The sequence below is a fragment of the Panthera uncia genome (genome assembly GCF_023721935.1).
Source record: "Panthera uncia isolate 11264 chromosome E2 unlocalized genomic scaffold, Puncia_PCG_1.0 HiC_scaffold_19, whole genome shotgun sequence".
NCBI classification, from domain to species: Eukaryota; Metazoa; Chordata; class Mammalia; order Carnivora; family Felidae; genus Panthera; species Panthera uncia.
The window spans coordinates 16203150-16220237 of NW_026057588.1; the positions used below are offsets into that span (position 1 = coordinate 16203150).

Below are 17088 nucleotides of genomic sequence, written 5' to 3' on the forward strand. Positions count from 1 at the left end.
CCACTCAGGCATCCCCAAAACCTTAAATTTTGATGCATATGCTGTTCTTCTGGAAATGTACAGGACAGGAAAACTGATATTCTAAGATCAGCTTACCTGAAAAAGACATGTTATAAAAAGTATGTGCATGTACCCTTAACTAAAAGTTCTTAAACATTTCTAAGCTCAAATGATGTTGTAAAATGTTAGAAATGTACAGACAGACCATACAGTGTACGCCATTAACATGTAAAAACAAAGCAGATTTGGATTATGTGATCATTTTTAATTTTAATAAAATAGATAATTTCATATTACATAGAGAGCAAGTCCATCCACTCATCATTGATAAAATTTTAGAAATATTTTCTATAAAAAGTTTAGTACTTGATTGGGAATGAATCCATTAGAACATGATTTCTATAGGTACAGTGTTCCCATCCTCACCCCCATTCTTATTAATTTTGAGAAAATTTAAAAATACAGAAAAGTACAAAAAATAAGACAAGATATCCATATACCACAATCAGAATTATCCAGTATTTTGATATATTTACTTGCAGTCTTTAGTTTTTAAGAGAAATGGATATTTATATATAAAAATGAAACCCCCCCTTTAAACAGTCCCCATCCCATCCCTCCCACACTCATCCCCTTCCCTGCTCCACTCTTCACAAGCAACCACTATCAAGAGTTTGGTCTGTATCCTTCCAATCCATTTCAAAAACATTTTAAAAACATACATACATATATTTATCCATTACCAATACATAGTACTGAATTTTGTGAGTAAAGTTTTAGTTAAAATTTACAAAATGCATTGTAATATATGTTATTCTGCAACTTCATTTTCCCCCTTCAACATGATTTTTGAGATCTTTCTCTGTAATATAGATCTCATTTGCTCAATTTTACAGATATACAGTATTCCATCATAAGTATTTTCCGTTTTGCTCCCAATGGGCATTTAAGGTGTTTCCAACTTATGGCTAACTACAAATCATGCCACAGTAAGCAGACTGGTACATATTTCCTAAGCATAGAAATTCAGAGAATTTTTGAGCTTATTATAAGGAATGTCTCCCTACTCCCAAGGTCATAACCATTTCGGTATACAGCTTATATTCTTGTTCTTATCCTCTTGGTTCTTACCTCTGTTTATAGTTCATGGTCTGTTTTTTCCTTGGAGAACAAATTACCTCCAAATCACTTTTTACATAGTCCCATTATCTTCTCACCTCCTATTGCCATTTCTATCATATTCTAAATTTTAATAGATGCATAGGTGTTTCCAGAATCTCTTCTGTTCTACTAAATCAATACCACAAAAGTCTCTTCCTTGCCAATACTTAAAACTTATATTTTGATTACATTGGTGAAGATCTCCAGATAAATGCAGACAGCAATAAGAAGCATGTTTGGTGGAAATGCGTCTAAAGTTTCAGCATTACCTAGGCCATCAGCTTTTCTGGGGGCCCAGGATTTTTATCATATAAATGTCTTTCTCTTCAGTATAAATTCCATGGTGTCCAGTAACTTTTTAGCTTTTGTTTTCCTCATTTGTGATATATATTCTTTCAGTATGATCATTTCTGATGTGCTATGAGGTTTAAATTCCTGATGAACACTTTCCAATTTTTATGATATTTACAGGGTTTTTTAATGAGTATGAATTTTCTGGTGTCTAATATGGTGTGACTTCTGGCTAAAAGCTTTCCCACATTCACTACATTGATAAGGCTTCTTACCTGTGTGTATTCTCAGATGCAGAGCAAGGGTTGAGAATTGAGAGAAAGCTTTCCCACATTCATTACAACCATAGGGTTTCTCACCTGTATGGCTTCTCACATGCACAGTAAGAGATGAACTTTGAGAGAAGGCTTTTCCACATACATTGCATTCGTAAGGTTTATCACCTGAATGAATTCTCACATGTACGATAAGTGATGTTCTTTGAGAGAAGGCTTTTCCACATTCATTACATTCATAGGGTTTCTCTCCAGTGTGAATGTTTTGATGTTTTATGAGGTACTTCTTCTGGCCAAAAGCTGTTCCACACTCATTACATTTAAAGGGTTTCTCCCCAATATGAATTTTCTCATGCTCGGTAAGGTTAGATTTGCCACTGAAGGTTTTTCCACATTCCTTACATACAAAAGGCTTCTCTCCTGTGTGAGTTCTCTGGTGTCTGATGAGGTTTGACTTCTGAATGAAAGCTTTCCCACAATCCTTACACTCAAAAGGTTTCTCTCCAGTGTGAATTTTCTGATGGGTGAGAAGGTTTTCCTTCTGGCTGAAGGATTTTCCACACTCATTACATTCAAAAAGCTTCTCTCCGGTATGGGTGTTCTGATGTTTAATAACATATTGCTTCTGGCTAAAGGCTTTTCCACATTCGTTACATTCAAAAGGTTTCTCTCTATTATGAAAATGTTCATGCTCAGTAAGATTTGATTTGTGGCTGAAGACTTTCCCACATACCTTACAGGCAAAGGGGTTTTCCCCACTACAAATTTTCTGCTGACTGAGGTGTGACATCTGAATGGAAGCTTTCCCACATTCACAAGGTTTCTCTCCAGTATGAATTTTTTTGATGAATTAGGGTTTACTTTTGGCTGAAGGAATTTCCATATTTCTTACATTTGTAAGGATTCTCTGTGTATGACCTTTCAAATATAGAGGAAGGGATAAAGTTTGAGAGAAGACTATATCATACTCAGTACATTTAAAAGCTTTCTGTCCAAATTTTCTAATGATCAACGAAGTTTTGTTATATTCACTGGTTTCTCTCCAGTAAAAAATTTTCTTCTGCTCAGAGATCTATCATCTAGCTAAAGGCTCTTCAGTATTCCTTAGAACAAGGTTTCCCTTAAGCCTGACTTCTACATTTAATGAGGTGTGACATGTGAGTGAAAGTTTTGCCACATTCAGTAATTTCATAGGGTTTTTCTATGGAGTTCAAATGGTTTTAACTGAAGACATTTCCACACTGATTTACATTTAAAGGGGGTTATTAGCATAAGGAGCAAGCAGAGGCAGGATTTCCTAGTTAAATTAATGATTCTCCCCTACACAACTTCCCTCACAATTAAGTCTAAATTTTGTTTCACACTCTTTCCAGGTAAGTTGAAAAAGGTGTTTCCTTAAAGATATAAGGTCTGCGATCAGAAGAAGTATCCTTCCAATTTTCTTAGTTCACTGCTTTTTTTCCTCAGTCTGTACTTTACTGGAGATGGATGCAACTTGCCTCCCAAATCTTGTTGCCTCTCTATCTGCTCATCATCTTCTCAGGCTTCTTCTAAAACGGAGTACAAAGAATCATCATTCAATGGAGTTAATGTATAAAATGCTTAGTCCTGTGGCTGCAAATGATAAGCACTCAATAATGTTAGCTTTACGTTATCATTATTTATAAATTTTCCCATTACTAGTAATAAAATTATGGATTGTGCTGTGGGATGAACTTTGGAAGCCCATCTCACAGTAAGAAAAAAGCCTCATGACCAATGTCACCAAGTAACTTTTGAGAAGAAAACCTTTGTGGAGGTATCTTCATAGAAAATTAACGTTCAAAGTAACACACAAAGCTTAAGGATTACTCTTGAAAAATAATCTTTCCCATTAATTAGCTCAGCAAATTGAATGTCACAAACAATGAAGAATTAACAAGTAGGATAAAAAGATGACATAAAATTGAGAAAGTCTCCCAGGATACCTAAGAAAAGGGAAGGAATTAACCAATAACTGCTTCCTTCCAAAATCTCATTAAACAGACAAGGGTACAAGCTCACAAGAAAAAAAGGTATGATCAGAGACATCAGTATACACAGACATCAACAAATTTTCCAATAACAAAAGCACACAGAAAATTTTCAACGCAGCAGAGCTGAGGAAGTTCAAGTATGTAAAGGTGCTGCAGAAGAAGATGCCGATGTCAAGTAAGCCAATTTATGCCACAAAATATCAGAAAGACTCCGGAAATGGAGGGAATCAAGTACCTCAAAAGAAGGAATAAAGGATGGTAGCTGAAAAAAAGATCATGTAAGTTGCCATTGGAGCACTACTTTTCCTGTCAGGAAGACAAAGGACCACTCCTTTGTATGAATGGAAATTATTCGATGCAGAAATTTATTCAGAGAAGCTCCAGAACCCAGGACACCCAGCAAATGAGAGGACAAGGGAAAGGTGCTACACAGAAATCAATGGGATTAAATCTATACATAATATGGTGGAACGTCCCAAGATATTCTGCAGCTAATGCCAAAAAATGCTGTCAACCAGGTAAATATACCAGGAGAACCTGAAAGGCACATGAAAAACCTCAGTAGGATACCCTTCCAAGATGGTTGTCATTTGTAGTCATTTTTTTGTTTGTTTAAGCTAAAACAAAGGACCTGGCCAGCAGGGTTTGTGTAAAGCAGTATAATCATTCAGGGATCCTGGGTCCATAAGGCATTTTACCTTTTTTTTTTTTTTTTTTTTTTAAGATTTTATTTTTAAGTAATCTCTACACCGAATATGAAGCTCAAAGTCACAACCCTAAGATCAAGAGTCGCACGCCCATCAACAAAGCCAGCCAGGCACCTTGTGGCATTTTATTTTTTTTCTTTTATATAGAGTAGTGAATTCTGAATTTTTTTTTAAACATTTATTTTGAGAGACAGAGAGCAGGGGAGGGCAGGGAGAGAGGGAGACAGAATCCAAAGCAGGCTCCAGGCTCTGAGCTGTCAGCACAGAGCCCGACATGGGGCTTAAACTCACAAGCCATGAGATCATGATCTGAGCCAAAGTCGGATGCTTAACCGACTGAGCCATCCAGAAGCCCAACATTTTTTTTTTTTTTAACTTTTATTTGCATTATTTTATGCAGAATTTACTCCCCAGCCATTAAGTTTTTGTTTCTTCAGTTTCTTCTGGGGTATCTTTTACTTACTTACTTTTTTTTTTTTTTTTAAGTTTATTTATTTTGAGAAAGAGAGAATGAGCAGGTGAAGGGCAGAGAGAGAATCCCAAGCAATGTCAATGTGAGCCTCAATCTCACGAACCATGGGATCACGATCTGAGTAGAAATCAAGAGCTGGATGCTCAACTAACTGAGCCACCTAGACACCCCTAGGATATCTTTTCCTTCTGTGCAACCTCCTCTTCTGGATTAGGAACAATCTGCTCTTTTTCAGTAGGGATCATCTCAATATGGCAGGGAGAGCTCATACACAGGTTAATCCAACCATGAGCCCTGTAAGTTCTATGTTGCATCTTGGGGCTTTGTTCACCTAGATGTGCTAAATGACCAGAGAATCTACATCTAAACCTTTAAGTTCAATATTGTTCTCTGCATTTTTAAGCTTATGTAGTAAAAATTCAGCACTCTTTTTGGGCCACTGACCCTGTGTCAGCCCCACTGGTTGGCCTGGGCACACCTACCAACTCTACCATTGTAGCGACAGAATGACACACATTGCTTCTGCAAAGTGACCTCTTTCAGACACTTGGTGGCTTTTCTGATATGCATACCCTTGATGGCCTCAGCAGTTTCACAGGTGTTCTTAAAGTGAACACAAAGGTTTGAACCTCTTGATTTGCATGATTTTGTAGGGTCTTCTGGGTCAAGTGAATAACAAACCATTTTTGGAGATCACCTCAGGCTGCTTAAGGAACAGTTGCATTTTACTTTTGTTTCACTGAAACCTACCAGATGACTAAAAGCACCCAGGCATTAAAGAGCTTATGATAATCTTAATGAATCAGTCTTAAATATGACTGTACAGCCAATATTCCACACATTTGAGGAACCCCTACTAATAAGACAGATCAACATCAAAAGAAAAAGAAGGGCGCCTGGGTGGCTCAGTTGGTTTAGCATCTGACTCTTGGTCTCGGCTCAAGTCATGATCTCATGGTTTGTGGGATCAAGCCCCACGTCAGGCTCTATGCTGACACTACAGACCCCACTTGGGATTCTCTCTCTCCCTCTCCCCACTCACATTTTTTCTTTCTCTCTCAAATATAAGTAAACTTAAAACATTAAAAAAAGAAGAAGAAAAATAAAGAAAGTTTGAGGAAATAAGGCAAGGCACAGCACACAGCAACAAAACCTAAAGCCAATCAGATAGAAGATATTTTATCAGTGAAACAATAACAAGGTTCTGTCAGTAAGAAACAAAAAGTTCCTTTTATCTTAAGATGGAGAGTGGGAAGGTAGATTGTATTATTCACTAATAACAGGGTCATCTTAATGCAGAAGGATTATGTTGCTTCACCCTAGTAAACTCAAGCATGGCCACCTACCTTGTTTGGCCAATGAAATATAAGCACAATGGTAAGTATTTCCTGGTAGAAGCTTTAAGAAGACAAATTTGGGGGCATCTGGCTGGTTCAGTCAGTGGGTATGCAACTCCTGATCTCTGGGTTGTGAGTTCGAGCCCCACGTTGTGTGTAGAGATTACTTAAAAATAATCTTAAAAAAAAAAAAAAAAAAAAAAAGATGACAAATTCAATGTCTTAAAAAAAAAAAAAAGATGACAAACTCAATGCCAGTTACTCAAAAAATTAAAAACAGAACCGTATGATCCAGCAATTTCACTTCTGGGAATATCTCCAAAAATGAAAACACTAAGAAAAATATGCACTCCCATGTTCACTGCAGCATTATTTACAATACCTGAGATATGGAAACAATCTAAATGTCCATCAATAGATGAACAAATAGACAAATATGGTACCTATATACAATGGAGTATTATTCAGCCATAAAAAAAAAAAAAAAAAGAATGAAGTCTTGCCATTTGCAACAGCCTGGATGGAACTTGAGGGCATTATGGTAAGTGAAAGAAGTCAGTCAGAGAAAGACAAATAATGTATGATCTCATTTATATGTGGATTCTTAAACAAACCAACAAACAACAAAACAAGATCATAGACAGAGAACAGACTGATGGTTGCCAGAGATGGGGTGGGCAAAATAGGTGAAAAAGGTCAAAAGTACAATTTTCAGTTATAAAATAAGTCATGAGAATGTAATGTACAGCATGGGAACTACTGTATGGCTTAAACTTACTCTGATGGTCATTTCATAGTATATACGAATATCAAATTATCGTTATACACCTAAAACTAATATAATGTATGCCAATTACACTTTAAGAAATTTTTTTTAAAAAGACAAATTCAGAGCGTAAACCAAGGCAATATATTAGCTGAGTGAAGTAAGTTCCAGAAAAAAAAAAAGGAGAAAACTGATTAGAGGGAAACATTAAAAAAAACAACAAAAAAACTTCCTCTCTTCTAAGTCATGAATCTCTAGACTTAAAGGGCACACTTATGGGCGCTTGGGTGGCTCAGTCGGTTAAACGTCCAACTTTGGCTCAGGTCATGATCTCACAGTTTGTGGGTTTGAGCCCCGTGTCAGGCTCTGTGCATACAGCTCAGAGCCTGGAGCCTGCTTCAGATTCTGTGTCTCCCTCTCTCTGCCCCTCCCTCGCTCTCTCTCTCTCTCTCTCTCTCTTGAAAATAAACATTAAAAAAAATTTTTTTAAGTAAATAAAAAATAAAGGACACACGTAGTATCTTGCATGATGAATAATAAAAGATGCATATACCTAGACATAGCACCAAGACTTTTCAAAAGAAAAAGGGAACATAAATTAAAAGAAACCAAACTACAATATATAGGTACACATATCACCCAACTACACACACATATATTATCACCCAAAGGAACACGAATAGAACGGCACCAAATATCTCAACAGAAACACAAGAAGCTACAAGACAAAATTCTGAAGGAAAATTCTAAGCTTAGTCTACCAATCTAAAGGGGAAAAGGCATTTTTTCAGATATGCAAATGTTAAAAAATTTTACCTCAATGCACCTTTCCTGAGGATCTTACTAGATGTGCTCCACTAAAAGTACACACGGAAGGCAATAGATACAGAATCTATAAAAGAGGAGTTATAATACGGGAAAAACAATGAAAAAAGGTCTTTGATAATGGTGACGAAAAACAAGATAAGAGCTATCAGGTCAAAGTACAGCCAGTTCAGCCTCGAGAAGGAGGACAAAAATTCTACAAGTAAATCTCCATGGGAAAAAAATGGAAAGAAATTTCTCCATGCATTTGGCCATGTGGAAACTAGGTTTTAGAAGGCTTTTTAACTATTCTAAGGTCTCCAAAAGAGTCTGTGCTAAGTACAGAAAACCAAGCAAACAAAAGTATGACAAATATAAATTCCATGAAAAGAAACAAAGTATAATGATAAATAACATTCTATACATGTGCACATATACTTCTGCTGTACATGAAAGGATGATAGTGGTCTCAGGATGATGTCTTTAAAAAAATTTTTTTAATGTTTATTTATATTTGAGAGAGAGTGAGACAGTGCACAGGCAGGGGAGGGGCAGAGAGATGTAGACAGAATATGAAGCAGGCTCCAGGCTCCAAGCTGTCAGCACAGAGCCCAGCACGGGGCTTGACCTGAGCCAAAGTCAGACACTTAATTGACTGAGCCACCCAGGCGCCCCTGAAGGTGATGTCTTAAAGTTATTTAAGTTATGAGTAAACTAGGCACTTGTTTCATGGAGCACCATTTTTACTTTATTTCACGGGGCACTTTTTTCATAGAGCACCATTAATTAACTTTAATAAATTAATGACTGCCTTACAAATTACGGTTATTCAGACTTGGGTATTATTCAGCAGGTACTTTCTTGAGACAGAACCAATTGAGACAACCATTTCAAGGAAAACAACTGACAGCACAACAAAATTTGAATTTTCAACCAAAATGAGAAATTTGTAAAGCCTGGGTGGCTCAGTTAAACGTCTGATTTCAGCTCGGGTCATGATCTTACTGTTTGTGAATTCGAGCCCTGCATCGGGCTCTCTGCTGTCAGCACAGAGCCTGCTTTGGATCCTCTGTCCTCCCCTCTCTGCCTGTCTCCCCTGTTCCTACTCTCTCTCTCTCTCTCAAAAATAAACATTTTTTTCATTAGAATTTTGGAAAACCTGTATTCTCCACCATGAGATCGATAGCTTCCCAATATTTAAAAGACTTTTCTAATGAAACTGGTGGTGATGTTAACAAATATGTTTTGATATTATATGGTGAGACACCATATATCAAATATTCGATAAGATAATTGATCAAATATTTCAAAGATCTGTATAACTCAATTGACAAATGCATGATGTTACAGAAGTCATGCAAGGGTAAGAGATCCACTCAAATTTTAACACAGACCAAAAGACTATCTAAGAGAACAAAAAAATATAGAGTTTCAAATTCCATATTGTAGCTAATCTTGAAAAATTATTTGTCACATATTGGCATAGTACCAAAGAATATCCACAATTATTTGAAAAGATGCCTACTGAAGTATTTCTTCCTTTCTAACTTCATTTGTGTGAAGCCACAATCCTGTTGTACACTTTAACCAAAATAACATGTTATAAGAGCAGAAATGAGAATCTAGCTATCTTCTATAAACCAGACATTAAAGATACTTACAGATATGAAAAACATCTGTCACTCTTCTCACTCAACTTTTTTCACTTTGGAAAATTATTTTTATTAAGAAATATAATTTAGGTTTATATGTAATGAGATTATTTTTAAATAAATACATTTTTTTAAAGCTTCTCAATTTTACTGTTTTTTTAAATGTTTATTTTTGAGAGAGAGAGAGAGACAGAGCATGAATGAGGGAGGGGCAGAAAGAGAGAGAGAGACATAGAATCTGAAGCAGGCTTCAGGCTCTGAGCTGTGAGCACAGAGCCCAACACAGGGCTCAAACTCATGAGCCCGGAAACATGACCTGAGCCAAAGTTGGGCACTTAACCAGCTTTGCCTCCCAATTTTACTTTTAAATAAGGTAAATATCACTAAAATCTTCATAAACCATAAGGTCCTCAAGTCTATTTATTATTCCAATTGTGGCAAAACTCACATGACATAAAATTTACTACTAACCTTTTTTTTAATTTTTAAAACTGAGGTATAATTGACATAACATTAGGTTCAGATGTACAACATGATTAGATATTTGTATATATTGCAAAATGATCACAATAAGTCTAGTTAACCTCTGTCACCATACGCATACATAGATCTTTTTCTTGCTATGAGAACTTTTAAGATTCAGGTGGTCCTCAAGTTGTAAGAGTGTAAAGGTGACTACTAATGGGTAGCAGGATTCCTTCTGTAGGGATGAAAATGTTCTGGAATTAGTAGTGATGACTGTACAATTTACAAATATTACTTAAAACCACTGAATTGTACACTCTGAAAAAGGATGGATTTTGTATTATGTGAATTTTATGTAAATAAGCTGTTATTTTAAAAAAAGTGGAATTTTGAGAACTGCTACTCCAAACATTTCTCGTTACTCATTCGACAAATACCTTTTTCTTTCTGGCCCATTACTAAGCTTTAGGGATAAACAGTACTGACCAAAACTGAAAAAATTTGCTATCCTCATCAAGATTACATTCTAGTGGACAGATAAAGGAGTTGGTTTGTTAAAAAGCTTTAAGTGCTAGGGAGAAAAAAAAAATCAGGGAACAGGGTAGAGTTTCAATTTACAAAAAAAAAATTTTTTTTAATGTTTTATTTATTTTTGAGACACAGAGAGACAGAGCATGAACGGGGGAGGGTCAGAGAGAGAGGGAGACACAGAATCGGAAGCAGGCTTCAGGCTCTGAGCTGTCAGCACAGAGCCCAACACGGGACTCAAATGCACGGACCATGAGATCATGACCTGAGCCGAAGTCGGATGCTCAACTGACTGAGCCACCCAGGCGCCCTGAGTTTCAATTTTAAATAGAATGGCCTCAGGAGCTCTTGGGTGGTTCAATTGGCAGCCAACTTTTAGCTCAGGTCACGATCTCACAGAGTGGAAGGGGCTCTGTGCTGACAGCTCAGAGCCTGGAACCTGCTTCAGATTCTGTGACTCCTTTTTCTGCCCCTCCCCTGCTCACATTCTGTCTGTCTCTCTCTCCCTCTCCCTCTCAAAAAATAAACAAACAAAAAGTATTTTAGAGATCCTGGGGAAATCTAAATATGGACTGATTATTATATAACATTAGGGCATTATGGTTAATCCATCTAAGGAGTAATGATATTTTGGTTATGTAGACAGATAACATTCTTTTTAGAAAATACATAATTTTTTAGAGGTGAAGGGTCATATGTTTCAGCATATGTAAATATGCATACATAGGAATATAGACACACATATACAACAGACATGGCAAAATAATTACTGAATCTACATAGTGGGTATATAAGAGAATGATAAACTCCTCTTTAAAAGTTTTTAATATTTGAAAATATTTATTAAGACAAACTGAAAAAGAATTGATAAATAGTAACAACCCTCCCACAATTCACAGATTTAACAAGTATCTCATATTTAATCAAAACTGGAAACAGAAAGAACATGGGCCTTCCTTTCAACACATTTAAAAACATTTTTTTTAACGTTTATTTATTTTTTGAGAGACAGAGACAGAGTGTGAGCAAGGGAGGGGCAGAGAGAGAGAAGTCACAGAATCCGAAGCAGGCTCCAGGCACCAAGCTGTCAGCACAGATCCTGACATGGGGCTCAAACTCATGAACCGCGAGATCATGACCTGATTAAGTGGACACTTAACTGACTGAGCCACCCAGGCACCCCTCGACACGTTTATAATACAGACTCCAGACATCAAAATATAAAAATATCTAAGAATTTACTCAGGACTTTTGAATTTCCATGAAAATGTGAGATAGGATGGACAAAGGGAAGATCAATAAAAGGGGAACATGTTTAAATGATAAGTAAGACCTGAAGAGGTAAAACATTTCATAATCAAAAGCCAAGATTCAAAGCATTTTATAAAGAGGAGAAAATGTGTTCACATTTACATTTACGGTTAGTTAATATGTCCTCTCTTGATTATATTGAAGTGTATCTTTTTAAAGTCTTGGCTGACCCTATCTCAAGGACCATGAGCAAAGAAACAATCAAGACATTTTATGAAATTGGTTTTAGGTAATATTTGGACCTGAAAATAATGAATTGAAATCTCCAATTTGGGTATTATATTAATGAATTCACTGTCTGACACAAAAAGAATGAAGCAAGTTAGACAGTTGTTTATCCGATAAATAGGTAAAATTACGGTGGGAAAGACAAAAAGGCTGGAGGTGCCAAAATAAAAACTGATACTATAGAGCTACTTCTAACTTCAGAATGAGTCTTCACTGGGATTTAATTTATAAAGAGGAGGAGCCCTGAGGGGCGCCTGGGTGGCTCAGTAGGTTAAGTGTCCAATTCTTGATTTCAGCTCAGGTCATGTGATCTCACAGTTCATGGGGTTGAGCCCCACATGGGGCTCTGCACTGACAGTGGGAAGCCTGTTTGAGTGTCTCTCTCTTACCCTCTCTCTGCCCCTTCCCGGCTCTATCTCTGTCTCAAAATAAACTTTAGGGGCACCTGATGGCTCAGTCGGTTAAGCTTCGGACTCTGGCTCAGGTCATGATCTCACGGTTTGTGAGTTCAAGCCCCACAATTGACTCTCTGCTGCCAGTGCAGAGCCCACTTTGGATCCTCTGTCTTCCTCTCTCTGCCCGCACGTGGGTGCACGCTCTCTCTCTCAAAAATAAAATAAACTTTAAAAAACAAAAAAAGAGAGGAGGAGGAAAAGCAGAATGCTGTGTTCTAGGAGCCACCTCCAGTAAGAGGGAAAAAAAAAAAAAGCAAAGACAAGAAAAACACTTAGATAAAGTAGTATCTCAGGTCATCACAGTACCAATCAAGAAGTAGGAGAGAATTCCTACAAGGGTGACTCAAACATGGCATAAATAGATCCTTTCTTCTAAATGGTAAAATAAGAACATTTCTGCCCACTTTTGACATCTGTGAAGGATAAAGAAAAACAGGAAAAAAGGGGGAAACTGCATTGTTGATAAGAGTAGGAAACAGGTATAATTCTAATGTCTTATGAGAAAGGATGTTAGCAGGCAGCTGCCATTGCTGTTTTTAGGAAGAGCTCTCTTGTACAAGAGATACTTATGTATCTCTGAAAACATAAGGAACAGCCTCAAGGGCAAATCATCACCTTGTTTTTAACAGAATCCAGGAACATAGGCTGAATGCAGAAGATTTGGTGGACGCACCAGCATCAAAAAATGGTAGGAAAAGTAGGACTCAGCAGGACAATACAGAGATACCATCAGTGAATAAAGTAGCTTATTAGTACAGCAAAACAGGTCACAACTTTCTATGTCCCTAAATTCCTGACTTGTGTATCTAACTGCCTATATGAATATGGACTTAGATGATTAGAAGACACGTCAAAATCAACAAGAAACCTCTTGATCTGCCAAAATTCCTGAAGTCTTCCTATCTCAGTAAATGTTAACTCATTCTCTTCTAGATAAAACCTTGGGAGTTATCAGTGATTCCTCTTCCTCTTATAACCAACACACTTTATCAGCCAATCCTGTCAGCTCTTTCTTTAAAGTATCTCAAGAATCTGACTTGTCACTAGCTCAACTACTAGTATTTTCCTAGCTAGATTTCTGCAATAGTCTCTGATTAATCTCCTAGCCTTGGCCCCCCTATACCTTATTTTCTCTATACAGCAGCCAAAATATAATTCTGATCCTATTACTCCTCTGCTCAAGACCCTTTGATGGTCTCCCAAATCACTCAAAATAAAAGCCAAAGTCTAAGACTTAGCCTGTTACTTAACCAAACATATTCCTTTTCCCTTTTGCTCACTCTGTGCCAGGTACTCTGCCCTGGTCAATTTCTTGAATAGCAAGCTCCAGCCTCAGTGCTTTTAACACTTTTGATTCTTTCTGGATGAATGCTTTCCCATCAAATACTGCATGCCCCCTTTGCACATTCTCCAGATCTTTTTTTCAAATGTCACCCTCTTAGAGACCTTTCCCTGACCAATAGATTTAAAATTATAATGGCCAACTAGCCTCGTCTATGCTGGTTTTCCTTACTTTAATTTTCTCCAAGCACTCACCACCATCTAATAGAATATATATTTTTACTTATTTACTCACAAGTCTGTCTTCCTCTTCCTTCCTCAGGAACACTTGTGTGTTCAAAAGCATAAGCCTGGAAACGACCTAAATGTCCATAAATAGGAGACAGGTTAAATAAATGTGTTGATAGAGAATCTCTCCCAGAAAAAACAAAACAAAACAAAACAAAACAAAACTATGGACACAATAGAATACATACCACCATTTGTATGAAAAGGAAAACTAAGGGCTTATATACATATATATTCATATTTACAGCACAGATATATAATACATGCTAGTTTATTCATAGATTACCTCAAGAAGGATACATGTGAAACTCTTAAAAGTAACTGCATCTTTGAAAAAAAACTTAAGACTGAAGGTCAAAGGTAAGAGACGACCTTTCCATTGTATACCCGGATGTTCAAAAATTTTGAAAGCTCATGTATTACATTAAAAACAGACTCATCACATTCATATGCACACATACACACAGCCGAAAAGAAGTGATTTCTAAGGCAACAACTTCTGAAAGAGGTATATGGGGGCAGAAGAAAGGGAGGCGGGAGTTTGTTGATACATAACGGGGGAAGTGGAAAAGAAGACAATAGGAAGCATGACTACAGATGTAAAATATAATTTGGAGGCACTTAACCACTGAAAGAATGAAAGAAGATGGGAAATAAGAAAAAGGAACCTAAATGTCAGACAATACATAAAGACTTAGGACCTATAAAAGACACTGCATGAGGAAAGGAGTCTATACACATTAGGAGGTATGAAACTGAGGGTATCAATGAAAGAGAGATCACAGACGCAGTACAAATAAAGTATGAAGTGCTGACATCCAGAATAGAGATAAGCGGGGCATCTGGCCCTTTAGAATCTAATTAAATAGAGTACTGAAGCAAAAAAAAATGATGACTGTAAATGTAACTCAGGTCTCTAAAGAATTCATACCAAGTAAATACTTAAAGTCTAGGGCCTGTAAGAAAACATCTTAAGAGTATTTCAGAGGTGTCAGTGCTGCCTGAACAACTGTGACCTGCCTTGTCATTCACTCACCTGAACAAATTTCCTTTCCACTTTGTTCTCCACCATCCAGAGTTTGTCTTCTTGTTCCAACAAAGGATCACATACGGTGTAGTTGGTTTATAACCTGCTATTGGGGAAATGACACAGCACTAGAATATTAATGCTGGGGGCCAAAGTACCATCCTAGAACTCAGCCCTGGGGCCTCCAGGCCTTCTGAATGATGAAAAAGGTGCAGTCTCCAGGGATGCACAAGGAAGCGGCCCTGTGAAAAAGAACAAAGTAATGACCTTTTGCCTTAGAGATTAAAGCGCACACGATTATATAAGCAAAGGGACTAAGACTATTTGAATCCTGAATTTCAAAGCGATACTCATTAAACCATTTCAGTTTCCACACATCCAGAAATGGGACACAAAAGACAGAATTATTTCTCAGAATTTTACTTACAAAGAAAAGCTGTTCACACTTTATATGACTGGTTGCTATTGTTCTGTTGCACCACATTCCCACATGGGCTCCTGAGTGGATTTTAACCACGGCCCTTATTCCTGCATGAATTTAATACTCATCTCTATGACAACAGCAGCGAATGCCTATTAGAACTAAGTCATCAGGATACAATATGTAGGAAATTGTTCTTACGCTATTCAAGAATAAAGTTGCAGAAAGTTTTCCTAGAGTCCTAATATTTACTTTGTGTTATAATCTGAGTAAAACCATATATTAGAAATGTCCTATAGATGTTCATCCATTCATTCAAAAAAACATTTTTAAGAACATTAAGACAACTGGCAAAATTTGAATATGGACTTTGGATTAAGTAATAGCAATGTGTCTATGTTAAAATTTTCTAATTTTGGTTACTACACCGTGGTTACGAAAAACAATGTCCTTGGTCTTAGCAAATTCTTGCTGAAGTACTTACAAAGGAAGCACGTGTGCAATTTAGTCTCAAATGGTTAAAAAAATTATACACACATATTTTGAGAGAGAAGGACAAATAAAGCAAAAAACTGAAAAGTGAATGGTAAATCTGGGGAGAGTATATGGGACTTTCTGAACTAATCCAACTTTTCTATAGAGTTGAAATCATATTAAAAAAAAAGCAAAATCCTGAAGCACCTGGGTGGCTCAGTTGGATAAGGAGCCAACTCTTGATGTTGGCTCAGGTCGTGATCTCACAGTTATGGGATCTAGCCCCACATCGAGCTTCACACAGAGCCTGGAGCCCGCTTGGGATTCTCTCTCTCTCTCTCTCTCTCTCTCTCTCTCTCTCTCTCTCCTCTTCTCCCCCCACTCATGCACTGTCTCTCAAAATAAGTTAAAAAAAAAAAAAAAAGGCAGGGGCACCTGGGTGACTTAGTTAAGCGTCAGACTCTTGCTTTCAGCTCAGGTCATGATCTCACGGTTCATGGATTCAAGCCCCGAGTCAGGCTCTGCGCAGACACTGCACAGCTTGCTTAGGATTCTCTCTCCCCCCCTCTCTCTGCCCCTCCCCTGCTCTCTCTCTCAAAATAAATAAACATTTTTTAAAAAGACAAAATCCTAAAAAACGTAAGTTACTACTTACACACATACACACTATTACTATGTATGTTGAAAAGGCTTGGTCACCAATTTGTGCTGGGTTGTGGCAGAGATGGAAGGCTAAGAAAGTGATTTAAACATTAATGTACACAGAGAGAAATAGGAGAAGGTGAGTTGGCTGAAGACAACCTTGCAGGAGAAAGGAGATCAAGTTTGATATTCTGGACATCCAGAGTGTCAGGTTTCTAAGCAACATGCAGGCAGGTATATCCATTAGGCAACTGCACACATACATAAGGAGCTCAGATAGGCTGAGGAAGGAAATGGCAATTTATCAGCTGTCAGAATACCAGTGCTGCTGAAGACAGAGGTAGAATGTGACTGTGACTGCTTAGAGAATATACACGGTATATGAAAAAGATAGTCAAGGACAGAATCCTATGAACACCAACAATGGAGGAGGCAAGGAAAGGTTTTCAAAGAGCATGGTAGCTGATTAGTTTTGAGTCGTTCAAGTG

General features: G+C 37.2%; 1 protein-coding gene and 1 pseudogene across 2 annotated transcripts; both read right to left on the reverse strand.

The window, feature by feature from the left end:
* Window positions 1–250: 250 nt before the first annotated feature.
* Window positions 251–15096, reverse strand: ZNF146 (zinc finger protein 146). Of its 2 annotated transcripts, XM_049622144.1 has the most exons (3): window positions 15073–15096; window positions 14044–14109; window positions 251–3277 (listed from the first exon to the last, which is right to left on the reverse strand). In XM_049622144.1, exon 3 carries the CDS (start codon window positions 2515–2517, stop codon window positions 1639–1641), a length of 879 nt encoding a protein of 292 aa, XP_049478101.1. In that variant the 5' UTR covers window positions 2518–3277; window positions 14044–14109; window positions 15073–15096; the 3' UTR covers window positions 251–1638. The 2 variants fall into 2 exon arrangements, with proteins under 2 accessions (XP_049478101.1, XP_049478102.1); XM_049622145.1 differs by lacking the exons at window positions 14044–14109; window positions 15073–15096 and adding an exon at window positions 6268–6356.
* LOC125915999 (60S ribosomal protein L17-like) lies at window positions 3284–6274 on the reverse strand (annotated as a pseudogene).
* Window positions 15097–17088: the final 1992 nt, after the last annotated feature.

Bases quoted from the DNA above. Each gene is read 5' to 3' on its own strand.
- ZNF146 (XM_049622144.1), bottom strand. From the start codon at position 2,517: ATGTCACACCTCAGTCAGCAGAAAATTTGTAGTGGGGAAAACCCCTTT.